The sequence below is a fragment of the Delphinapterus leucas genome, chromosome 2 (genome assembly GCF_059928025.1).
Source record: "Delphinapterus leucas isolate spDelLeu-1000000601 "Yukka" chromosome 2, BTC_Dleu_Yukka2, whole genome shotgun sequence".
Taxonomy (NCBI): Eukaryota; Metazoa; Chordata; class Mammalia; order Artiodactyla; family Monodontidae; genus Delphinapterus; species Delphinapterus leucas.
In genome coordinates this window covers 147,236,985-147,262,485 of record NC_143130.1, presented here as the reverse complement: position 1 = coordinate 147,262,485, position 25,501 = coordinate 147,236,985, and the positions used below count along the sequence as shown (strand labels likewise).

The window sequence follows — 25,501 nt, the reverse complement described above, 5'->3', positions numbered from 1 at the left end:
CCAGCGGGGCGGCGCCGGCGCCGGATCGGAGGCGCTTCCTGGGCGCAGCGCGCGCCGAGCTGCGCGCGGAGGAGCGGGAGCGCGGGACGGCGCACCGGGGAGGGCGCGCTGGCGGCGACATGGAGGACGGCGTGCTCAAGGAGGGCTTCCTCGTCAAGAGGGTGAGCGCAACGGAGCCTCTCCGGACACAGCCCGGGGCGGGCCCGCGGCGGGCGCCGGCTCACCTGAGCCGCGGTCGGCCGGCCTGGGGCCACGCTGGGCGGAGTCGCGTGTAGTAGGGAAAGCCGGGTGGACGGTGGTTGGGGGTGAGCTTTAGATAGAAAAGAGGGGCCAGGGCACAGGCGAGGAGGAGAATCTCGCTTGGCTAGGGCGTGTGGGGTACAGGGGGCGGCTACTCGTAGTGGACAGCTTAATTAAAACAACTTACTAAAATACGAAGCGTATAGGATTTAAATATGATGTATTAAAACAACGAAAGTGTGTTCGGTAGTCCCCAGCGCCCGTCCAGTTAATGCATCATCTCCTATATTCTTCACAATAACCCGTGTGGGAGGAGGAAGCCTATGTTTCTTAAGCCCCTACTGTGCACCAGTCCTGGACGTTGTCTCCTTTAATCCTCCCAACAGTCCGACAGGTTGGTGGTACCACATTACCCCCCCCCCCCCGTTTCTTCAAGGGGAAAACAAAGCTCCAAGAGGTTAAGTAGCTCAGGATCTGGACTAGTGGGTGATGGAACAGGATCAAACCCACTCAGGCTGACTCCAAACCGTTTTCTGCCCACTGCAGGGTGGGTATTGTTATTCCTGTACTACAGATGAGGAAACAGGGGTAGAAAGATGAGAGCGCTTGCCCAGAGCCCCAGGGCTAATAACAGCCGGGACTGGAACCGCCATCCTCGTTTCTTCCACATCACCCCATGTGGCCTTTCCCACAGCAAGCAAGAGTCCAGACAAAAAGTCAACATATCGGGAGGGCTTCCCTGGTGGCGCAGTGGTTGAGAGTCCGCCTGCCGATGCAGGGGACACGGGTTCGTGCCCCGGTTCGGGGAAGATCCCACATGCCGTGGAGCGGCTGGGCCCCTGAACCATGGCCGCTGAGCCTGCGCGTCCGGATCCTGTGCTCCGCAACGGGAGAGGCCACAACAGTGAGAGGCCCCCGTACCGCAAAAAAAAAAAAAAAAAAAGTAGAAAATGAATGAAAAAGCAGCTGCAAGAGGAAATTAGATTTTTAAAAGTTCTTTTAACATTGATATTCACACTAAACATTTATGCTAACCCTAAGAGCAGAGCATAAAATCTGGGGATGAGCCTTTTGGCTCTTCTGAGTTTATAGCTTTGGAAGGGGGATGGATGAAGAGGGATGAAGGGACTCGGCCTCCCCTGGCCACCAGATCAACCCTGAGGTCTCAAGTCACTTTCTGTTCAATAGGTAATGCAGCCATGTTATTTTACACACTATTTGACATAGGAGGGTGGGTGTGTTGTTTGCTCAAAACTGTAAGCAGGAGGTGTAGGAGGCTGTGCCGGATCAAGGGTCAGAGTGGATACAAGCAGGTACAAAATTCCACGCCTGTTCCATGCCACTGGGATTAAAGTGATAGGTTGGTCCCTCACAGTTTGTGGAGGCAGCTGCACCTCAGAGAGACCACCTATGGGGAGCTTTTCCTGCAGCTCATAAGGTGAGAGGGAGAGGGGTTTGGGCAGGGGTTTTGATGGGCATTGTTGATTGCCGGGATAGCCGAGCCCTGGTAGGGGCCTGTTGAGGACAAGCCCTCGCAGAGGGGCCCTTTGGGGCATCCCCTTGTTCCTGGGGGTTACTTTATATGATTCCCCACCAACACCACCACCACGCAGAGTCAGGGGAGGGCTGGAGGGAAGGAAGGATGTGAGTTCTCTTCCAGATGGGCCACCCAGTCCAGGGTGGCAGCTTAGGGAGTATAGGGTACAGGGAAGTGAGGACAGTCAACAGGTCTGGCCCCAAAAGCCCACCGAGGGCCTTGGCTGAAATACCTAAAGCACATTCCAGCCAAACCCAAAGACAAGAGTTTGGAGCTGGAGCCTGACCCTGAGGCAAGCGGAAGCCACACCCTTTCCTACAAGGCAGGGATGGGGCCCCTGCCCCTGCTAACTGTCCCTGCCCACTGATCAGGCGGACTTTTCCTCTCCCCCATTTCCCCCCTCCTCCTGGATGGCAACAGCAGCCCCCGTGGCCACTGGAGAAGGTGCAGGGCTACGACGGTGGGATTCCACAGATTCGGGGGGGGATTACTGTCCAGAAGTGGGGCAGGGCCTAAGCTGGAAACCCAGCGTACAGAACAGTCGTCACCAGTGAGGGCAAAGCAGGAGACGGGCAGGGACATGATGGATTTGGCTCTTAATCCAGCCCAGACAAGAAAGAAGCAAAGCTCCCGACAGAAATGCAGAGTGCTCACTTGGCCTGGCTTTAGAAGGAGCGTGAGGGGGAAGGAAGGCGGATCTGCACGGGTAGGACTGCTTGTGCTTTAAGAAGCAGCTGAAGCACTGAATCAGGCATTGCTGCCCGGCTCGTACCTCAGAAACAACACTCAGAAAATGACATGGCAGTGTCGACACGCTTTGGCCTAGAAATTTCATTTGTAGGACTCTATCCCCAGGAAATGCCATACAAGCTTTAGGAACAAAGTGTTATTTCTGTAGTGAAAAAACTGGAAACTACCTATATGTCCCCCCAAATAAACAAATGATTACAAGTGAATTTCAGTTATGCAGAGGTTAAAAATGTTTATAATATTATAATCCAAAGAGTAAAAATATAAATGGTATGAGTAAGGAAAAAATTTGCTTGGAAGAAAAAAGCAAGAAGGCTAGAAGAAGTTTCGAAAGCTAAAGGTCTCACATCGAGGTGTTCGCAGGGCCATACTCCCTCTGAAACCTGCAGGGGAGAATCCTTCTTTGTCGCTTTTGTTTCTTGTATTTGCAGGCTGTAAAGGAAACACGCAGGTTTTTCCTTCCTGTATAGGAAAAACCTAGCTCTTCCCCACTGTGTGTTTCTCTATCCTGTGGGGTTCCTTTACTTTTACACAGAACACTTCACTTCTGACTCTTCTAGTCACCAAATGTGTGGAGGTTTTTCCCTACACCAAGCAATTCTCTGCAACACCCAGTGTGTGTCCTACAATTTAACTCAAGGCTGACGCTATCTACTCAGAGACGGCGTTAGATCCCACAGCATAAGAGCTCAGTCCTACAAGACTGCTTCCCCAGCCCTCCCCCATGCCCCAACACACACACACACACTTCAGACACCAGTCAAACGCCCAGGTTGTCACCTGTACTCTGACCAACTGCCTATAGATCAGAGGTTCCAGGGAAACACTTAATTTATGTTTACCAGCTTATTAAAGAATGTGATAAAGAAATGAGCATCCAGATGGAAGAGATGTGTAGGGCAAGGTATGTGGGAAGGGGCCCAGAGCTTCTGTGCCCTCTCCGAGTGTACCACTCTCCCAGCACCCCCGTGTGTCCCCCAACCTGGAAACTCTCCAAATCCCATATTTCTGGGATCTTATGGAGGTGTCATCATGTAAGCATGATAGATTGTTAACTCCATTTCCAGCCCTTCTCTTTTCTCAAGAGAATGGGAAGGGGGGCTGAAAATTCCAAGCTTCTAATCATGGTGTGGTCTTTCCAGTGACCAGCCCTCACCCAGGAGCCCACCCAGAGTTGCCTCATTAGCACAAAAGATACTCCTGTCACCCAGGAAATTACAGGGGGTTCAGGAGCTGTGTACCAAGAACCGGGGGCAGAGAGCAACATATTGCATTTTCTGTTATCTCACACAGGCACTCCTTGCTGTTCCTTGAGTTGTAGATGCATCATTCTATCTCTGCCTCCATCGTCACATGACTGTCTTCTCCCTGTGTGTCTTTCAGTGTCCAAATTTTCCTCTTCATATAAGGACACCAATCATATTAGTGTTATTAGGGCCACCCTAGTGTAGTATGACCTCATCTTAACCTGATTACATCTGCCAAGACCCTATTTCCAAATAAGATCACATTCACAGTTCCCTGGGGTTAAGACTTCAATGTATCTTTTGGGGGGACATAATTCAACCCACAACAAATACCATCTCTGCTTCTTTGGGGTTGTAGGGTCTTGGGCAAGACCTTTCTGGGTCTCAGTTTCCTCATCATTAAAGTTAGGGAGTATAGTATAGGCTTTTTCAAAGGGTCCTCCAGCTGTAATATTCTGTGCTTTTTTTTTTTCAATTTTTATTTATTTAATTTTTATTTTTGGCTGCGTTGGGTCTTTGTTGCTGTGCACAGGCTTTCTCTAGTTGCAGAGAGAAGCTAGTGGGGGCTACTCTTCTTTGCGGCGCGTGGGCTTCTTATTGTGGTGGCTTCTCTTTGTTGCGGAGCTCTAGGCGTATGGGCTACAGTAGCTGTGGCACGTGGGCTCAGTAGTTGTGGCACATGGGCTCAGTAGTTGTGGCTCGTGGGCTCTAGAGCACAGGCTCAGTAGTTGTGGCACATGGGCTTAGTTGCTCTGCGGCATGTGGGATCTTCCTGGACCAGGGCTCGAACTCGTGTCTCCTGCATTGGCAGGCGGATTCTTAACCATTGTGCCAGAGAAGTCCCATTCTGTGCTTCTTAAGCCCAGTCCTAGGGTCACATCCCAGCTTATGGAATCTCCTCCTTCCCCCTAAGGGGGCTCTAAGCCATTCATGGTCCAACTGGCCTCTGGTCCCAGTCAGCCACTTACAGACAAGGAGCCTGGAGAGGGAGGCAGATTCCCAGGTGAAGGGAAGCCTGGGTTCTTTTTCAGCTTATACCACTGTACTTTTGGCCTCTGACACCATTTGCCTGCTGATTTTGGATGAGTCCCTTACGCCCTCTGATTATGGCGAAGCTTATCTGAGAAGCAGGGATAATGGGGCTTTCCTTCTCATTTTGTGGATTATTACAGTAACCTCCAGCTGAGCTGGCTGCTCCAGTCTGGCCGACCTTACTCAGCTGTTCTGCTCAGGTGTGGTCGGTTGATCCTTTTAACATGAGAACCTACGCTTGTCATCCTTCTGCTTAAAAGTCTTCAGGGACTCCCCTCTGGCCACAGTGAAGTCACCAGCTGCTCCGAGTTTTCTACCTACGTAGTAGATTCTATCTCATCAGCCTTTCTTCGATTGCTCTCCTTTGCTGTCTGGATTCTTAGCTGCTCATAACACGGTCCACTCTAGCAAGTTTCAACGGAAGGGATTTCATAGAGAATAATAAATATCAAGTAACTCAGGAATATTTGGGAGGGCCGGGTGCCACACAGCCAGAGATGATGCCGCCAGACCAAAATATCCAACAGCACCACCAGACGTTTCTTGTGGAAACGTCACTGCCGCCACTGTTTGCCACTTGTCCCTGGTAACTCTGGGGATTGGGTGTCAGAAGAACCTGTCCTTCCACCACTATCCTGCCACCTTGGTGGCTGCCAAACATGTATCAATGCCCCATGCACAGGACTGGCAGCAACCTGGCCACCTCCCTGTTCCTTCCTGCCATCGATTCTGGGAAATGTAGCATTTTGTCCAGGAAACGTAGCCCTATCTCTATTGGTTTGTTCTGCTCAACATGTGTTGGTTACACTTTTCTCCCTAACATCTCCAGGCCCCTTTCTCCTTTCCGGTTGTTTTAGTTTATTAGGGCTGCTATAACAAAATACCACAGACAGGACCACCTAAACAACAGATTTATTGTCTTGCAGTTCTGGAGGTCGGAGTCTAAGGTCAAGTTGTTGGCAGGCTTGCTTTCCTCTGACGCCTCTCTCCTCGGCTTGTACATGGCACGTCTTGCTGTGTGCTCACATGGCCTTTCCTCTGTGTGCATGCCTCCCTGACATCTGCGTGTCCAAATTTCCTCTCCTTGTGAAGACCCCAGTCAGATTGGATTAAGGCCCAACTAATGGCCTTATTTAACCTAATCACCCCTTTAAAGGCCCTGTCTCCAAATACAGTCACATTCTAAGGTAGTAGGGGGTTAGGGCTTCAACATATGAATGGGGAGGGGGGGATAATTCAGCTCAGAACCCCTATGTTTTAAGGTTTAAGACTATTTTGCCCCCTCCCCTTCTCCGCCTCACACCGGCCCCCATGCCGGAGCCACACCTGTGTGCCAGCAACTGCCTTTACTGCTAATTGCTGCGCCAGGACCCCCTCAGCAGGGATTGCTGGGCGAGGGGACTTGAGTCTGGGCCATGTGGTCTGGTGTAGACCAGTGCTCACACAGTCGACTCCTTCGACAATTTTCGGTTCCCTAACACAGTCAGTACACGCGCGCTGAGCGTGGAACAGAATTGCAGCGCCACAGATATGAGAACTGAAGCGGCCTTTGAAATTACTAAATGCTGGGTCAGGAAACCAGTGAATCGGGGACAGTCTCTGAATCAGATAAAGTGCATCTCTCTTGGTTAGAATCCAGCCCTAATTGGGCTCTGCTCTGGGAAACATGCCAAAAAAGTCACTTTCATGAGCGTGTACAAAATCATTTCATTCTGATTCTTCAGCAGACATTTTCCCATCCACTGTTCTGTTCTAGAAACAGACTCTCTGCCTTCACCTGACTATCCTGTCCACTAGCTCCATGACCCACCTGAGAGCCCCCCCAACTCCCCTGCCTTTTAGGCCTGTCACAGCAGGCTAGGTAAAAATGTTAGGGTCCTTAACAATTTGTGGCTTCAACTTTACAAATTGCCCACATCCTTCAACTAATAATATTCTTTTTTCGGAATATATCCTAAGGAAAAAAAATTAAGAGATGCAGATCAAAATTTATGTGCAAGGATATTCATTGCAGAGTTGTTTATAATAGTGAAAAAAAACAACCTCAGTTACAACAGGAGATGGACAAGAAAATGATGCATCCACCTAGTGGTCATTAAAAGACATGTTTTAAAGAAATTTAATGGTGTGAGACGATGCTTGGCAAAGTCAGCAAAAGAAACACTAGAAAATAAAACTCATATATGTAATATCCTGATTTTTAAAAAAACCAGAAAGTAAAAACTAAAAGGGAAAAAGACTGGAAGGAAATACAAAATGTTAACAATGGCTGTCTCCCAGTAGCAGGATCTTTTCTTCTGTTGACTTTGCAGTTTCTTTCAAGGCTTATAACCAGAAAAAAAGAACAGATGGGAACTAGAAAGTCAATGCCAAAGGTGTTTGTTACATACTCAAAAGAGATGACAAAGAGATCCAAAGCTCATGCTTTCTTCATGAAAATGAAAATAAAACATGTGATTATGAACTGGATCCTTTGGCAGTTAAGGACATTATTGGGGTAATTGGTGAGACTTGAATGGAGTTTGTGGAACAGATGAAAATAATATATTCATGTAAATTTTCTAATGTCGTATTGTGGTTATGCTGGAAATACCCTTTTTATTTTTTGGTAGGAGTTACACAATAAAATACTGAGAAGTGATTGGAGCTTCATCATGTTAAAAACTAACTCTTAATTGCTTTTGTAAAAAAATTTATAATTTTCTTCAGCTTTTCTCTGAATTGAAACTATTTCAAAGTAAAAAAATAAAATTAAGCTAAAAAAGAGAGATAATTCTGTCCCCGTATTGGAGAGTTGATCCCATGGCACAGTCTGGTCACCTGTGCCATGGGCCACCTCTCCCTGGACACCACGTTGTCCCCTCGGCCACCTCACCTCAGGGTTCTCCTGTCTGTCCTCAGGGTCACATTGTCCACAACTGGAAGGTGCGATGGTTCATCCTTCGGCAGAACACGTTGCTGTACTACAAGCTCGAGGGGGGTCGGAAAGTGATCCCGCCCAAGGGCCGCATCCTTCTGGATGGCTGCACCATCACCTGCCCCTGCCTGGAGTATGAAAACCGACCAGTAAGTGAAGGCCCCCGCTTCCCAGCTCCTCCCTCCCACTCCCTGGACCCTCCCGTCTCTGGCCTCTTTGGTGAAGGTGGTGTGGGTCATGGGAAGAGCTGAGTTACCGAAAAACCTAGACTCAAATCCTGGCTGCATCACGTACCAGGCATGTGACCTTGGGCAAGTAATTGCATCTCTTCGAGCCTTAGTCCCTCATCTATAAAATGGGATAAAATAATGACACCTGACTCTCACGACTGTGATGAGAATCATGAAGGTAACGGTGGGTCAAAACACCTTGTAGGCTAGGAGCCACTACACAAACGTGAATAATTACTGCTACTTGGGGTTCAATAGGATGACTTTCATCCCCCGAGGGGCACATGTTCCAAAAGTTCGGGGCAGCTTCAACTCTACCATCAGAAACGAATCTGAATTAATCATTTACTGAGGGCCCATTAAGTGCCAAGAAATTTGCTGGGCTTGGAGGTGTCAAGGAAGAAAATGGTAAGATTGCTTCTTTCAGTTAATGATCTTATTATGAAAGCAAGTGATTAACAGAAAAACATTCAGAGTTCCAAATGTTGGTACAAACATCGTTAGCCGTAGAGAACACTATTGCTGAAGGGGAGGAAAATGCCATCATAGGCTGTCTGGTCAGGTACAGCTTTGAGAGGGATAGAGGTTTGGGCAAAGATCTGAAAGAGGAAAGAGGCAGAGTTTCCAGGCAGGTCGAAGGTCTTGGGTAAAAGTGGAGGGACAGGTAGGGATAAATTTAGAGATCAGGATGGCCATTGTGGCCAAAGGGTATGTTCACTGAAGGAGTGGTGGGAGATTGGCTGGGGCCAGGTACAGGTAATAGGGAGCCATTGAAGGTCTTGACTGAGAGAAGGGGCTGGTGAAAACTCTCTTAGGAAGACCAAAATGAACACCTAAGCTCAGTTCCTAATAAGATAACTAGTTCCATAAAGAAGGGATCTTACCATTTTCTTCTTTCTTATCATGTTTTTCTTCTTTGACTCTTCTAGACAAATTGATGAATCTTCTAAGTATAAGAAAATATTAATGACAGTCAATTCTGGGTAATGGGTTTACTGGTGTTTGTTTTGTACTTCTTTATAGTTTAAAAGTTTTCTCAAATAGGAAACAAAAGGAGCTGTTAAAATAATCAGGCGTGAAATGAGGCAGAAAGAAGGGATGAACCTGAAGAAACATTATGAAGGAAACATTGACAGGACATCGTTGACTGGATGTTGAGGGCAAGGGAGAGAGAGGCATTGAATATCATTCCAGCCTAAGAGGCTGCAAAAGTGAAATGTCATTCTGTAATTTCCACTGCAAACCTGGAAATGCCACTGATTAAGAGAGATGGTGTAGCTCTCCGTGGGGGTGGGATGGGACTGCTGGGGAGTGCTGAGCCTGGTAAGAGACTTGGGTCTGCATCTTCTTCCTTGTAGCATCATCAGACCAGACACAATGTCTGGGCACATAGTAGATGCTCAGTAAATGTTTGTTGAATAAATGGTTAATAAAAAAGAAAGATTTACAGATAAGTGAGACAGTTCTAAGAAGACAACCTAGTTTTCTAGGTGCATTTAAGACTCTGGGTTTCAGTAAATTAAACCTTGGAACTTGTATGTTAACTTTTTCTTGGGGGTGGTAATTTTTAAAAATTGGAGTATAATTGCTTTACAATGTTGTGTTAGTTTCTGCTGTACGACAAAGTGAATCAGCTATATGTATACATGTGTCCCCTCCCTCTTGGACCTCTCTCCCACCCACCCCTCATCCCACCCATCTAGGTCATCACAGAGCACCAAGCTGAGCTTCCTGTGTTTTATAGCGTGTTCCCACTAGCTATCTATTTTACACATGGTGGTGTATATATGTCAGTCCTAATCTCCCAGTTCATCCCACTCTCCCCTTCCCGCCCCGTGTCCACATGTCTGATCTCTATGTCTGTGTCTCTATTCTAGATTCCACGTATATGCATTAATATACAATATTTGTTTTTCTCTTTCTGACTTATTTCACTCTGTATGACAGACTCTAGGTCTATCCACATCTCTACAAATGACCCAATTTCATTCTTTTTTATGGCTGAGTAATGTTCCATTGTATATATGTGCCCCATCTTCTTTATCCATTCATCTGTTGATGGACATTTAGGTTGCTTGCATGTCCTGGCTATTGTAAATAGTGCTGCAATACACATTGGGGTACATGTGTCTTTTTGAATTATGGTTTTCTCGGGGCATAAGCCCAGCAGTGGGATTGCTGAGTCATATGGTAGTTCTATTTTTAGTTTTTTAAGGAACCTCCATACTGTTCTCCATAGTGGCTGTATCAATTTACATTCCCACCAACAGTGCAAGAGGGTTCCCGTTTCTCCACACCCTCTCCACTATCTACTGTTTGTAGATTTTCTGATGATGGCCATTCTGACCGGTGTGAGGTGATACCTCATTGCAGTTTTGATTTGCATTTCTCTAATAATTAGTGATGTTGAGCATTTTTCATGTGCCTCTTTGCCATCTGTATGACTTCTTTGGAGAAATGTCTATTTAGGTCTTCTGCCCATTTTTGGATTAGGTTGTTTGTTTTTCTGATATTGAGCTGCATGAGCTGTTTGTATATTTTGGAGATTAATCCTTTGTCAGTTGCTTCATTTGCAAATATTTTCTCCCATTCTGAGGGTTGTCTTTTCATCTTGTTTATGGTTTCCTTTGCTGTGCAAAAGCTTTTAAGTTTAATTAGGTCCCATTTGTTTATTTTTCTTTTAATTTTCATTACTCTAGGAACTGGATCAAAAAAGATCTTGCTGTGATTTATGTCAAAGAGTGTTTTTCCTATGTTTTCCTCTAAGAGTTTCATAGTGCCCAGCCTTACATTTAGGTCTTTAATCCATTTTGAGTTTATTTTTGTGTATGGTGTTAGGTAGGGTTCTAGTTTCATTCTTTTACATATAGCTTTCCAGTTTTCCCAGCAAAGAGACTGTCTTTTCTCTGTTATATATTCTTGCCTCCTTTTCATAGATTAGTTGACCTTAGGTGCGTGGGTTTATCTCTGGGCTTTCTATCCTGTACCATTGATCTATATTTCTGTTTTTGTGCCAGTACCACACTGTCTTGATTACTGTAGCTTTGTAGTATAGTCTGAAGTCAGGGAGCCTGATTCCTCCAGCTCCATTTTTCTTTCTCAAGATTGCTTTGGCTGTTCGAGGTCTTTTGTGTTTCCATACAAACTGTAAAATTTTTTGTTCTAATTCTGTGAAAAATGTCACTGGTAATTTGATAGGGATTGCACTGAATCTGTAGATTGCTTTGGGTAGTATTGTCATTTTCACAATATTGATTCTTCTAATCCAAGAACACGGTATATCTCTGCATCTGTTTGTGTCATCTTTGAGTTATTTCATCAGTGTTTTATAGTTTTCTGAGTACAGGTCTTTTGCGTTGTTAGGTAGGTTTATTCCTAAGTATTTTATTCTTTTTGTTGTGATGGTAAATGGGATTGTTTCCTTAATTTTTCTTTCTGATCTTTCATTGTTAGTGTTTAGGAATGCAAGAGATTTCTGTGCATTAATTTTGTATCCTACAACTCTACCAAATTCACTGATTAGCTCTAGTGGTTTTCTGGTGGCATCTTTAGGATTTGCTATGTATAATATCATATTATCTGCAAACAATGACGGTTTTACTTCTTCTTTTCCAATTTGTATTCCTTTTATTTCTTTTTCTTCTCTGATTGCCATGGCTAGGACTTCCAAAACTATGTTGAATAAGAGTGGCGAGAGTGGACAGCCTTGTCTTGTTCCTGATCCTAGAGAAAATGCTTTCAGTTTTTCTCCATTGAGAATGATGTTTGCTGTGGGTTTGTCATATATGGCCTTTATTATGTTGAGGTAGGTTCCCTCTATGCCCACTTTCTGGAGAGTTTATCATAAGTGGTTGTTGAATTTTGTCAAAAGCTTTTTCTGCATCTATTGAGATGATCCTATGGTTTTTATTCTTTAATTTGTTAATATGGTGTGTCACATTGATTGATTTGCATATATTGAAGAATCCTTGCATCCCTGGGATAAATCCCACTTGATCATGGTGTATGATCCTTTTAATGTGTTGTTGGTTTCTGTTTGCTAGAATTTTGTTGAGGATTTTTGTATCTATATTCATCGGTGATATTGGTCTGTAATTTTCTTTTTTGTGTGTGATATCTTTGTCTCGTTTTGGTATCAGGGTGATGGTGGCGTCGTAGAATGAGTTTGGGAGTGTTCCTCCCTCTGCAATTTTTTGGAAGAGTTTGAGAAGTATAGGTGTTTGCTCTTCTCTAAATGTTTGATAGAATTAGTCTGTGAAGCCATCTGGTCCTGGACTTTTATTTGCTGGGAGATTTTTAAATTACAGTTTCAATTTCATTACTTGTGATTGGTCTGTTTATATTTTCTAATTCTTCCTGGTTCAATCTTGGAAAGTTGTACCTTTCAAGAATTTCTCCATGTCTTCCAGGTTGTCCATATTATTGGCATATAGTTGCTTGTAGTAGTCTTTTATAATCCTTTGTATTTCTGTGGTGTCAGTTGTAATTTCTCCTTTTTCATTTCTAATTTTATTGATTTGAAACCTCTCCCTTTTTTTCCTTGGTGAGTCTGGCTAAAGGTTTATCAATTTTGTTTATCTTCTCAGAGAACCAACTTTTTTGATCTTCGCTATAGTTTTCTTCATTTCTATTTCATTTATTGCTGCTCTGATCTTTATGATTTCTTTCCTTCTACTAACTTTGGGGTTTTTTTGTTCTTCCCTCTCTGGTTGCTTTAGGTGTAAGGTTAGATTGTTTGGATTGTTAGATTGTTAAATTGTTAGATTGTTTATTTGAGATTTTTCTTATTTCCTGAGGTGAGATTGAATTGCTATAAACTTCCCTCTTAGAACTGCTTTTGCTGCATCCCATAGGTTTTGGGTTGTTGTGCTTTCATTGTCATTTGTTTCTATGTATTTTTTTAGTTCGTCTTTGATTTCTTCAGTGATCTCTTGGTTATTTAGTAGTGTATTGTTTAGCCTCCATGTGTTTGTGTATTTTACAGTTTTTTTCCTGTAATTGACTTCTAATCTCATAGCGTTGTGGTCAGAAAAGATGCTTGATACGATTTCAGTTTTCTTAAATTTTCCGAGGCTTGATTTGTGACCCAGGATGTGATCTATCCTGGAGAATGTTCCATGTGTACTTGAGAAGAAAGTGTATTTTGCCGCTTTTGAGTGGAATGTCCTATAAATATCAATTAAATCTATCTGGTCTATTGTGTCATTTAAAGCTTGTGTTTCCTTATTATTTTCTGTCTGGATGATCTGTTCATTGGTGTAAGTGAAGTGTTAAAGTCCCCCACTATTATTGTGTTACTGTCGATTTCCCCTTTTATGGCTGTTAGCATTTGCCCTGTTTTGAGGTGCTCCTATGTTGGGTGCATAAATATTTACAATTGTAATATCTCCTTCTTGGATTGATCCCTTGTTAATTATGTAGTGTCCTTCCTTATCTCTTGTAACAGTCTTTATTTTAAAGTCTATTTTATCTGATATGAGTATTGCTACTCCAGCTTTCTTTTGATTTCCATTTGCATGGTATATCTTTTTCCATCCCCTCACTTTCAGTCTGTATGTGTCCCTAGGTCTGAAGTGGGTCTCTTGTAGACAGCCTATGTACGGGTCTTGTTTTTGTATCTATTCAGCCAGTCTGTGTCTTTTGGTTGGAGCATTTAATCCATTTACATTCAAGGTAATTATCCATACGTATGCTCCTATTACCATATTCTTAATTGCTTTGGGTTTGTTTTTGTGGGTCTTTTTCTTCTCTTGTGTTTCCCTCCTAGAGAAGTTCCTTTGCTGTAAAGCTGGTTTGGTGGTGCTGAATTCTCTTTGCTTTTGCTTGTCTGTAAAGCTTTTGATTTTTCTGTCCAATCTGAATAAGATCCTTGCTGGGTAGAGTAATCTTGGTTGTAGGTTTTTCTCTTTCATCACTTTAAGTATATCCTGCCACTCCCTTCTGGCCTGCAGAGCTTCTGCTGAAAAATCAGATGACAACCTTATGGGGATTCCCTTGTATGTTATTTGTTGCTTTTCCCTTGCTGCTTTTAATATTTTTTCTTTGAATTTAATTTTTGTTAGTGTGAGTAATATGTGTCTTGGTGTGTTTCTCTCTGGGTTTACCCTGTATGGGACTCTCTGCACTTCCTGGGCTGGGGTGGCTATTTCCTTTCCCATGTTAAGGAAGTTTTTGACTGTAATCTCTTCCAATATTGTCTCAGACCCTTTCTCTTTCTCTTCTTCTGAGATCCTTATAATATGTATGTTGGTGCGTTTAATGTTGTCCCAGAGTTCTCTGAGACTGTCCTCACTTCTTTTCATTCGTTTTTCTGTGCTCTGCCCCTCAGCAGTTATTTCCACCATTTTATCTTCCAGGTCACTTATTCATTCTTCTGCTTCAGTTATTCTGCTATTGATTCCTTTTAGTGTATTTTTCATTTCAGTTATTGTGTTGTTCATCACTGTTTGTTTGGTCTTTAGTTCTTCTATGTCCTTGTTAAACATTTCTTGTATTTTCTCAATCTGTGGCTCCATTGGATTTCCGAGATTTCGGCCCATCTTTACTATCATTACTCTGAATTCTTTTTCAGGTAGGTTGCCTATTTCCTCTTCATTTATTTGGTCTTGTAGGTTTTTACCTTGCTTCTTCATCTGTAACATATTTTTTTGTTGTCTCATTTTTTTTTGATGGGTGGGGCTGTGTTCCTGTCTTACTGTTTGTTTGGCCTGAGGCGTCCATTACTGGAGTTTGCAGGCAGTTGGATAGAGCTAGGTCTTGGTGCCAAGATGAGGACCTCCAGGAGATCTCACAACGATTAATATTCCCTGGGGTCTGAGGTTCACTGTTAGTCCAGTGGTTTGGGCTTAGTGCTCCCACCACAGGAGCTCAGGTCTGAGCCCTGGCCTGGGAATCAAGCCGTGCAGCGCAGCAAGAAAAAAAAAAAAAAAAAAAAGCAAAACAGTAACAAAGAATAAAAAATAAAATAAAATTAGAAAAATTAAAAATATATTAGGAAAAATAAAAATATAAATGAAACAACCACAAGGCAAAACAGAACCACGACAGCAAAAAAAAAAAAAAAAAAAAAAGAAGCCTGGAAAAGGCCTTGGTGGTGGGCGGAGCTTAGGTGCAGCGCAGCTGGAGGGGGTCCCGGAGGGCTGAGGTTTAGGCCCAGGGCCCCAGCAGGCTCTCTGGGGCTCAAGCAGGCAGGGGAGACGCTAGCCTCGTTCCCCTCCGATCCCCCAGTACCCCAAAGGTCTCTCCCCATCCCTGCTAATCCCTGCTCCATGGGCGGGCTCCTCCAATCATGGGAACCCCTCCCTTCCCCCAGCCGCCCCTCAGGGGTGCCAGTCCCATCCCGCCTCCTCTTTTCCTCCCCTCCCCCTCGCCCCCAACATCCTACCTGGTTGCTCGGGGATTCCTCCCGTCCCTTTAGGTTTCCGAGGTCCCTGACCAGTGCCTGGTAGGGGCCCTAGTTGTGAGGAGACGCGAACTCCACCTCTTCCTACTCCGCCATCTTGGCTCTTTCTCCGCTGTAGGTTAACTTGTTGACCTGATACCGCTTCATTGTCTTTAAGGAACAGTGGAGAGCAGAAGTGCTGGTAGAACAGGCTGGCGATAGGAAAAGTTTGTTCTGTGTTTCGAAAAAGGAGACAAGTTGCTAACTGGAGCTGTGAACTTCTTGCTAATTCTATGTAAAATTCTCAAACAGAAAATTGGCATCTGCCAGTTCATGACTACTTGAGGGGGAAGAAGCCAAGAGGAGTCAGTAGGTTCACTAAGAACACGTTATAAAGTGTATCGTGTGTGTGTGTGTGTTTATTTTTAATTAGGGAAGCTATAAAAAAATGTGTCTGGATTTCACGTGGAACTTTATAGTCTCTCCTGAGATCTTTTCATTAAAATGGCGAACTACAGACTGACAGGGTGCTGGTTGAACTCATCTTTCCACGATGTTGATGAGTGAATCCATGTTAACTTGGAGGAACAGCTTCATGGTACTCTTTGGGACCGTGAGCCCGCCTTGTCTTATCCACCATTTTTGCTGTTTAGGTGAAGGACTTGATGAAGTTTGCAAGCAAAGCGAGGTAGGAGCTAATACATTGGAAACCAGAATCAGAATGAGACAGAATCCTTCTGTTTTCCAACAGAAGTGGTGAGCCCCGTCTACTCGGATGACATTTAGTAGGATCAACATGCAAAATCTCACAATGTTTGAAAAAAAACCCTAAATGCCCATTTAAAAGATGGAGGAGATGTGGCCCACCTGAAAAAGACTCTCAGCTGACTGCACAGAGCATCAAGCCCTGAGGATGCCACTGCTAATGAGACCTCAGGCCCATGCTGTCTTGTACCCCCAGACCTTCCCTGGAGCAGTTTGTTCCATTCCAAGGGTCATATTTTATGAGAATGTTGAACCAACTGCAGAACCTTTAGCAGGGCATAAACTGGTTGAGAAAGTTTAAACAGTATCATATGAGGAACGTGTGAAAGACTTGGGATGATTAGACCCGATTAGAAAGAGGATGAAAAGGAACAGAACTAACAGTTCCTTCAAGGTAGGCATTAATAGCCTCATATGACAGATGAAGGAACTGAGAGTCAGTGGGTCCTTTAATGTGCCCAAACGTCCATAGCTAAGTATCCACATCAGTGTGACCTGGAAGCCTGTGCATTTCCCACTTCAGCACAGGGGCTGTCATAGGAGGTGAGCTTAATCTATGTGGTTCTAGAAGGCAGAATCAGGAGCAGAGAGACCAAGTGCCCAGGAAGCAGACCCTATGCTAATGAGTCTGTCCAAAGGGGAAAGGTGGTGTGCTCCCCATCACTGGAGGTGTACAAGCAAATCTTTAAAGACCACAAGCTGGGGTGTGGTTGAGCGCTCAGGCACTCGGCAGTCACTGGACCACGTGGCCTCCTGGATTCCCCTCGGTTCTGTCATTTTAGCTGCTCAGCCAGCATTCTCTTGCCTGCTTGGTCTGACTGGCTGTCTTCCCACAGCTCCTCATTAAGCTGAAGACTCAAACATCCACGGAGTACTTCCTGGAGGCCTGTTCTCGAGAGGAGAGGGACGCCTGGGCCTTTGAGATAACAGGAGCTATTCACGCGGGGCAGCCGGGGAAGGTCCAACAGCTCCACATATTGAAGAATTCCTTCAAGCTGCCCCCTCACATCAGCCTGCAGTGAGTGCCTGGGCCCTGCCCTTGCCCTATCTGGCCTGGCTGCAGACTCTTCTGTGTGTGTGCAGCGGGGATGCAGGGTTGGGGTGGGGTTTGGCGGGGGGAGCGGCCTGTGGCTGTTACCCAGGCCTGACTGGTACCACCATTGTGCTTCAGGGCCTTTCGCTGTCACTGTCCTGCTTACATTGTTTTCTCTGCCTGGGAGTGGCCCTACCTACCTGCCCTGGGAACCTCTTGGGGCCTCTGCCTCTCCTGCCCCCCCTCAGTGTCTTGACACCCTCTCTTCAGTTTCAGCCAGGGTGCTCAGGGCTATGTGACAGCTCCCCAGAAATCCCTGCTCACCCAAGTCATTAGTCTTGTTTGCAGCCTGGGGGCAAGAACGATGTGTTCCGGTAGCGGTTGCATTCTCGCTCTGTGGGATTCTTCATCCATTCATCCATTCATTCATTTATTCATTCATTCAAGAAACAGTTATTGAGTGCCTACGGGATGCCATACATTGCTCTAGGTGCTCAGGAGATGCAAATGAGAATAAACAAAGTCTCATCTCAGGGGCTTTCCAGCCCAAGTACATAAACAGAGAATGAGAAAAGATCTTCCATTTGTGGCAGGAATCATCCCACAGAACAGAAGGAAAACAGTAGTGGAGGCGATACTATAAAGTAGGGACGGATGAAAGGAGTTCCCATCATGGAATCTCTTACATCAGCCCATCTGCAGGAAACACCCCCTAACCTTCCAGGCAGCAAAACTACCAAAAAGCTTCATACCAGGCTCTGGGATCTTGATTGTGCATCTAGGGCGCGGCTGAACCGTGGTGAGTGCAAAGCAGGACCAGTGGCAGATGGGTGCGGGTTCAAGTGATGGGTGACTTTGAGAAGCAGCTGGAGGAGTTTGAACTTTATGCAGTAGATCATAGAGAATCATTACTGAACATTCTTTTGTTTCTAAATTAAAAGCCACAGCTCATTAGTTCTACTACAAAAGGAATACCTGTCTAGTCTAGAAATATTAGAACATTTAGATGAGCAAGAAGAAAAAGGAACGTCCCCAAATCCTGCCTCTCAAATTCTGATGCATAATGGAATACCCCCTTTTTTGCGATGTGTATCATCCCATGTGCCATGTGCTTTATACCCTTAGCAACGACTCTTGGACCCTCCCTCATACCTGTCAGTGTGACCAGGGTCCCTCTCCTTTGCCCTCCTTCTGTGTAGTCGCATCGTGGACAAGATGCATGACAGCAGCAGCGGAATCCGGCCAAGCCCCAACATGGAGCAGGGAAGCACCTACAAAAAGACCTTCATAGGTGAGCCTCCCCTCTCGGGGGCTGGGCCAGGCACTGGAAACCTGGGGCTGGGTGATCCGGGACTCAGTGTGCTTGAGCGGCTTGTGTTGAGGCCAGAGCTGCCTGCCAGCCAAGGGGCTGGCCTGAGATGGCCACGTGTGAGTGCGGCCACAGCTCTGAGCAGCAGGTGTGACCTTCGGTCTGCTCTAGGGCAGAGCCCCAAGGCTATGCAAGGCTGCCCAAGAGGTCAAGGTCAATGAGGTCACAGCCAAGCACCCCTGAGGAAGCTGGTCTGGAGCCTGTCGTCTGACGGGTGCTGCCCTTACCCTGATGCAGGCTCCTCCCTGGTGGACTGGCTCATCTCCAACAACTTTGCAGCCAGCCGTCTGGAGGCCATGACCCTGGCCTCCATGCTCATGGAGGAGAACTTCCTGAGGCCGGTAGGCACCCGAAGCACGGGAGCCATTCGCTCTGGGGATCTGGCTGAGCAGTTCCTGGATGACTCCATGGCCCTGTACACTTTTGTAAGTTAGGGAGTGGGTTCCTTTTGCCACAGGGGCAGAGAGAGGAAGAGGCAACAGAGTTGGGGGGCGGGTGGGGATCCACAGTCACGGGTGAGAGGCCAAGGCTGGGGGAACAGCTTCACCCCAGGTGGAGTGGGTTTTCTGTATGGAGGCTTTTCCTTTCCCCCGCGGTAGCCTCCACAGCCTAGAACTAGGACTTTTTGGTAACAGAGTCCTTGCTTTCTCCTTCCCGCTAGGCTGAGAGCCCCAAGAGGAGGATAAGCTCCAAGGAAGAAATCAGTCTCAGCACCGTGGAGTTAAGTGGCACAGTGGTAAAGCAAGGCTATCTGGCCAAGCAGGTATGGCCGCCTTGGAGCGGGGAGCAGATGGGCAGTTCGCAAGCTCGGGGGAGGCAGGAATCCCCGCAAAGGGCGGGAAGGGCTGAGACTGCCAGGGGCACTAATTATCAGCAGAATCTGCTAAAGTCAGGGTCCAGTGGCAGCCACCGGGAGCAAATCAAGGGGCATGCACGTGTCCACTCGCGCATACACGAGCCCCAGACAAGGGGGCGTTCCGGGAAAAGTGCACACAAGTAGTTATCACAGCATTAGAAAACAATGCCTGTGTCACTGCCCAGTTCACTTATTTGTCTGGAAGGGCATTGCCTGCTGGTTGGCATTTTGCCTTTGCTGGCTTTCTGCTCCCTGAGGCTTCCTGGGGTCTCTGCCTGCTTTTGTGGTACTCTGCCTGCCCCCTTGAGAAGTATTTTCTCCACCTACTTCAGTAGGTTGAAGGTGAAATTCTGCAGTGTAATCTCTGTGTTTAAAAACTGACCGTGGCCACTGCTCCTACCACATTGGGAGAGCGGCCACGTTAAGCGGGGATAGCCAGGTCACAGTCACACCTGCGGCATGTCCACCTGTGCCTGCAAACCAAGCTGCCGCGTCCCGGCACGTGAGGTGTAAGCCAGTCTCCTACACACCTCTTGTGTCTATGCAGTCCTGACACGCCACGTGAATGTGTGCGTCTGTACAACACTGCTCAGCACCGTTCCCATCTTCTTGGAGCACTCGATGTCATTGTCACCTGCTTCTTGCGTATCAGGATCCCCTTCTGCTCTTAGATTGCTTACCGTCCACGTAACTGCCTGTTTATTCCAAGGGCTCTGCCTCTGCTGGGCCTGAAGGGAGTCTGGTGAGGGGAGGTAGTGAGGTCCTGGGAGAGGAGGAGGGTGTGGGAGGGACTCGGGGTGCTCCAGACTAGAGGGTTAAGGAAGCTTTGTGACCTAGGGGTGAAGCCACAGTCACACGCACGGCAGTATCTTCCACGCTTAGATTTAAACATATAATTGATTGTTTCTTACTCTTTTTTTTTTTGCAGTAGAGTTGATTTACAAGGTCGTGTTAGTTTTTGGTGTCCAGCAAAGTGATTCAGTTATAAATATATATATATATATTCTTTTTCCTATTCTTTTCCATTATGGTTTATTACAGGATATTGAATATAGTTCCCTGTGCTATACAGTAGGACCTTGTTGTTTATCCGTTTTATATATAATAGTTGGTATCTGCTAATCCCCAACTCTTAATTTATCCCTCCCCCACCCCCTTTCCCCTTTGGTAACCATACGCCTTACTCTTTTTCTGATGCAGAATGCCAAAGTGGTTTTCACTGTATATAAGTGCACATATATACCTGTAGGTGTAGGTTTGTTTTCGGACTAAGTTGACGCTTAAAATTTGGTGCCCTTGGGTTCAAGTTTGCCTGTGAGTTCTTGGTTCAGTTGAAACCTGTGACCTCCCTGTCCTCCGTGTGCCCTGAGTGGTGTCCAGGCAGTGCTCCCCCTTTCTTTCAGTGCTGACCCTCTTTGGCTGTGTCAACTCGGCTAAAGGTGACTGCTGTTGGTGAAGTGTCACTGAGCCGTGAAGTCCATGACACGTCACTGCGATCCCCAGGTCTCCAGGCTCTTTTGAGAAAGTCATTCGTTGGAGCAGGCTGGCTGGGAGGTTCGAGGTTCCACACTGGAGGCACAGAGGTGGGAGGAAGTGACTGAGAGCTGTCACTGATGAGCCTTGCACCCTCTCTTTGCCTCAGGGGCACAAGAGGAAAAACTGGAAGGTGCGGCGCTTTGTTCTGAGGAAGGACCCGGCTTTTCTGCATTACTACGACCCTTCCAAAGTGAGTGCCTTGTCATGCTCCCAGACATCTCTCCAGAGCAGAGCAGGCAGCTGGCTTCACCTCCGCCCTTCCTCCCAGCATCCCTACCATAACTCCCACCCACTATGCCTTTCCTTGCACGGTGCAAGCTACCCCTCACAGTCTGATCACTCCTTTCTTTCATCGCATTGTTGCCTGCTCAGTGGATCTACATTGTTTTGAGAGGAAAAGCGTCTTTCAGTTTCTCCAAAGCTGGCTGTGTGCCTAGGGAAGGTGAGGTGGGCTGATCAAGAGACTCCTAACTGGTGCTTTCTAGTCTCTTTTCACCCCTTTCCAGCCAAAGAGTCCAGGAATTCTGCCCCCTCAACCTCATGTCCCCACCAACGTTTTGAAAGGTTTCTTTTACCATGTAATATTTAAGCCATAATTCTGAGTTTCAGATAATAAGTATTCCTGCATGCTGGGTTTGATCTAATTCCAATCAGAAGAAAAGAAAAATGTCCTTTCAGTCAGCCTGTTCAGCCTTGTCTTGGTAGACGTATTCATTTGTTTTTTGAAATAAGAATGGACGTTCCTCCCTTGCTGAGCTTCAGTCAGGAACCCCACCCTAAGCTGAGAAACTGAAGGAGCTTGAAAGAGCCCCCCACCCCGGGACCCTGCTAGACCACAGGGAGGGCCGAGGGACAGGGAGGGGGGTGGCACTGCTGCAGCTGGCTGTGGAATGAAGAAGCCCGGACTTCCTCGCTGGTGCAGACGACTTGCCATGTGATGTCCAAGTTCAGCCTCAACTGCTGTTACAAATGACTCTCACAGACTACTTTAGCAGGCTGACTGCGGGTGGTTATAGATGAGAGGGTGACTCTTCTTTTTTGTGCCTTCACACAGTTCCTAATCAGGTCTCCTTTCCTTTGCAGGAAGAGAACCGGCCAGTGGGTGGGTTTTCTCTTCGTGGTTCACTCGTATCTGCTCTGGAGGATAATGGCGTTCCCACTGGTAAGGGGCAACTTTCGCCCTGGCCTGATCTCGGGGGCCTCCCTCCTGTGCTCTCAGTTAACACTCTGCTGTTGAAGGGCTAAGCTGTGAGGGCTGATGGGCTTTCTCAGCGAGACGATGAAGGGTGTGAGCTTTGAAGCCGATTAGAGAAAGGGCAAGTGGGGTGTTCTTAGTGTGTTAACAACACAACTAAATGACCCTTGTCTTTCATATTCTTTCCCATCCTTTTCTGTGCTTACTGGCCCATAGGCTTCCGCCTAAGAACAGTAGCTTACAATAGTGCTTAAGGACTGACAACACACTGTTAGCACACTAATTTCACAATAGACAGTTGAGGTAGGAGGATAGTATTATTCTTAACTTATGGATGTAGAGATTGAGGTTCAAAGAAGTTACAACAATTCAAGTCAAATCCCACATCTGTGTCTGGTTTTAACATAAACATACTGGACTCTTTGATGTGAGTTAGACTGTAGACCTGTGGTTTGCATAGCGGGCGGGCCAAGAGGGCTTCCAAGAATGTCCAGACATAGCACTGGCAGGCCTTAAGGCACAGGTGAGGGAGAGGGGATGGACAGGAGGAATACAGGAAAGCGCACATCTGGTGGGATTTCCTAACCATACACATTTGTACTAAGAAATACTTCATGGTATGTGTTTTTGTCTGTGTCTCAGTTGACTTTCAGCTACTCCCAGCTGAAAGCAGACATGGATGTTCACTCGCTGATTTTTTTTTTTTTTCTTCCTGCCTAGGGGTTAAAGGGAATGTCCAGGGAAATCTCTTCAAAGTGATTACTAAGGATGACACACACTATTATATCCAGGCCAGCAGCAAGGCTGAGCGTTCAGAGTGGATTGAAGCTATCAAAAAGCTAACGTGACAAGGACCTGAGGGAATGGGATCAGGATTCCTCCCTCTTAACAGATGACAGGATTTCCTGGAAAAAGGGAATGTGTTAAGACTTTTAGCTTTTTCTATTTTGTACTGCTTTGGAGTGAGATTGGTGAAGAGTTCCTTAGATTACAGTGGGCAGTGGTGCTATTTCCTTCCCCACCTTCAAAGTTAACATGGAAATGCTAGAGTAGCCATTAGGCATCAGCATCTTGACTTTCGCTCATCATCACAACCAGCCATTCCTTGGGTACCAAAGTAGGTTTCCCTTGTCACACTAACTGGCCACGTTGTAATACTAAATAAAACACTATAGTCTCATGGTGGCGCTCTCTGAAATGCTGTCAGCAACTCATTCTTTGGAATGAATAAAAATTGTTATTTGTTCCTGGCTATTAGAATTCCTATACCAAGTTTTAGTTTTCAAAGGTTTTTCATGCTTAAGGCTATACGAATTATTAGGCAAGATGATTATAAAAACATCTCAAGTGATCTGTCACTAAAACATGCCTCATCTTAAAGTGGGGATGGGGGGCAAAATTTTGAAAATATCGTTTTGCTTTGAAAAATAAGCTTTCGTAAGTATTATACGTTGCAGAAAAGAAATCATGGACTCAGATTAGTCACACATACAAAAAAAAGTAAAATTACAGTTTTTCTGTGGAAAAAAATGTCATTTAGATAGACAGAGCAGGAGTTTGTTGAAGGACAGGAACAGGAGCTCTCTAAAGGACACAGAAAGATGTCAATGGGAAAAGAATTAAATCAAGGCATGAAATTTTGGGTTTTAGAATGAAGATTAATGGAGACAAATAGGTACCAAGAAGCTTCACCAGTTAGGAGGTTAATCTGAAGTAGTGAAAAGTCTGCATCATACAGTATCTTTAAAAACATTTTTATTACTTTCAAGTTTAATACAGTAATCTGCCAAGTACAAGTGCTTCGGCTTCCTTTAATGAATAGATACGTAACTTACATTTAAGGGGAGTGGATACTTCCAAAGTGCTTAAGTAAAAATTCATTCTCTTCAATAGTCTGAACTGTCTCCTCTTAATCTTGTCTAGAATAACTGATCTGAGGTTTTACTTTATTCCTCACATTCTAAGAGACTGCCTTTTAAAGCACCATTTCCCATTTGGCATTTCACCAAGGTCTATGTCCTTGGAATTAGTTTCTTTATTGCTTCTTGTTATCAACAGGTGTTTACCTGAATTAAACTGCATTTGGTTTGATGGCTTCTTGACTCTAAATTAGCACAATTACACCCCACTCTGTATGGTATCAGTATCGTGTGTTGAAAAGTAGTTGACTATCACCTTGAGGCAAGTCAGGGGTCAACTCTCGCCAAGAGTACTAGCACTTGAATTTTTAAAAATCCGGAACCATTTACACCGTTCTCGATGTAAAAGCAGCGAGGTCAAGTACGGCAGCTGAGTAGTAACTGTACAGCTTCGCACGTCTCTGTAGGTTTCCACTAAGTGTCTGAGCATTATCCATGTAAGTAATGGCTTGTCTTGTTTTACTAGAAAACGTGAAAAATGGTTTGCATTCATATTTTTCCAGGCCATTTAAGATTTTCAACTAATTATGCCTAATGGAGACCCAAACTATTTTCAGTTATGAGTCGATAACCACTTGACCTCAAAGGCAGCATGGGGAGTAGATGAAATTGTCAATTTTTAATGAAGTCTTTGTGGGGAGAGATCCATTTGGATAAACTGGTCAATTGTCTTTGTCAATCTGTTCAAGTTATTTGGAGCTGGGTGTGATCTTGTTCTCATATTTGAAAGTGATACTTTTAGGTCACCAGGGTAAGTTTAGTTAGTTCTCTCCTTCATGATCAGTGAGGTATTGATCTTTTTTCTCATAAGGGTCATAAATTTGCAAAATTGTTGCGTAACTGAGCAAAAGACCTGCATGGGATAAAATCACTCACCACTGATGCCACCGGTATTTCTCGACAGTTATGGCTTTTGAAGTATTAAAAAAAATTCAGTAAACAAAGTGAAAATTCAATTCCTCTGCTTACAGCAAACATTTAAGGAGCACCTGTTACAGTTTGATAACATTCTTGATGCTGTGAGCTTTATAGACTTTTTTTTGACTCCTCAGAAAGACTGAAGTGAAAATTATGTGCCAGATTCTCCTCTAAATATTCCCAGTATGCAAGCCAGCAATCATGGCTCCCTCGTGGAAACCGTTATATGAAATTAGACTTCTGGATTTAAAGAGCTAGTAGAGGCTGCTAAATTAAACAAAGGGACAAACCTTCAAAAATGGCTCAAATGGCTCACCAACACACTCTTCTATTTTCCATTCCCTTTAACACTGAGGTAAGTCTAGTCCTGGATTGACAAAGGTGGGTTAGGCTTAATCTTCTAAGAAGTATTTCTTGGGAATGATTAGTAAAATTAATTTATATAGTACCTCAAGTACCCTAAGAGATTAAATTTATGAAGCAGACCAAAGTTAACTTAAGACTTTCTACACCCTGGCTACTGTAGCTGTAACTGCAAACCATACGTTATCTATGAAATTTATTTACCTTTGTATA

General features: G+C 45.3%; 1 protein-coding gene across 2 annotated transcripts; it reads left to right on the top strand.

Moving 5' to 3' along the window:
• PLEK2 (pleckstrin 2) lies at positions 1 to 24,183 on the top strand. Of its 2 annotated transcripts, none has more exons than XM_030763398.2 (9): positions 1 to 161; positions 7,708 to 7,872; positions 16,936 to 17,117; positions 18,332 to 18,423; positions 18,781 to 18,926; positions 19,163 to 19,264; positions 21,000 to 21,083; positions 21,977 to 22,055; positions 22,809 to 24,183. In XM_030763398.2, the coding sequence occupies exons 1-9, from the start codon at positions 120 to 122 to the stop codon at positions 22,934 to 22,936; spliced, it is 1,020 nt and encodes a 339-aa protein (XP_030619258.1). In that variant the 5' UTR covers positions 1 to 119; the 3' UTR covers positions 22,937 to 24,183. The 2 variants fall into 2 exon arrangements, with proteins under 2 accessions (XP_030619258.1, XP_022426028.1); XM_022570320.2 differs by having other exon boundaries at positions 5 to 161; positions 18,739 to 18,926.
• The last annotated feature ends 1,318 nt before the right edge of the window (positions 24,184 to 25,501 follow it).

Coding starts and splice junctions, on each gene's coding strand:
- PLEK2 (XM_022570320.2), top strand. CDS start 120: ATGGAGGACGGCGTGCTCAAGGAGGGCTTCCTCGTCAAGAGG. Junction 162..7,707: donor AGGGCTTCCTCGTCAAGAGG/GTGAGCGCAACG, acceptor GTCTGTCCTCAG/GGTCACATTGTCCACAACTG. Junction 19,265..20,999: donor AAGGCTATCTGGCCAAGCAG/GTATGGCCGCCT, acceptor TCTTTGCCTCAG/GGGCACAAGAGGAAAAACTG.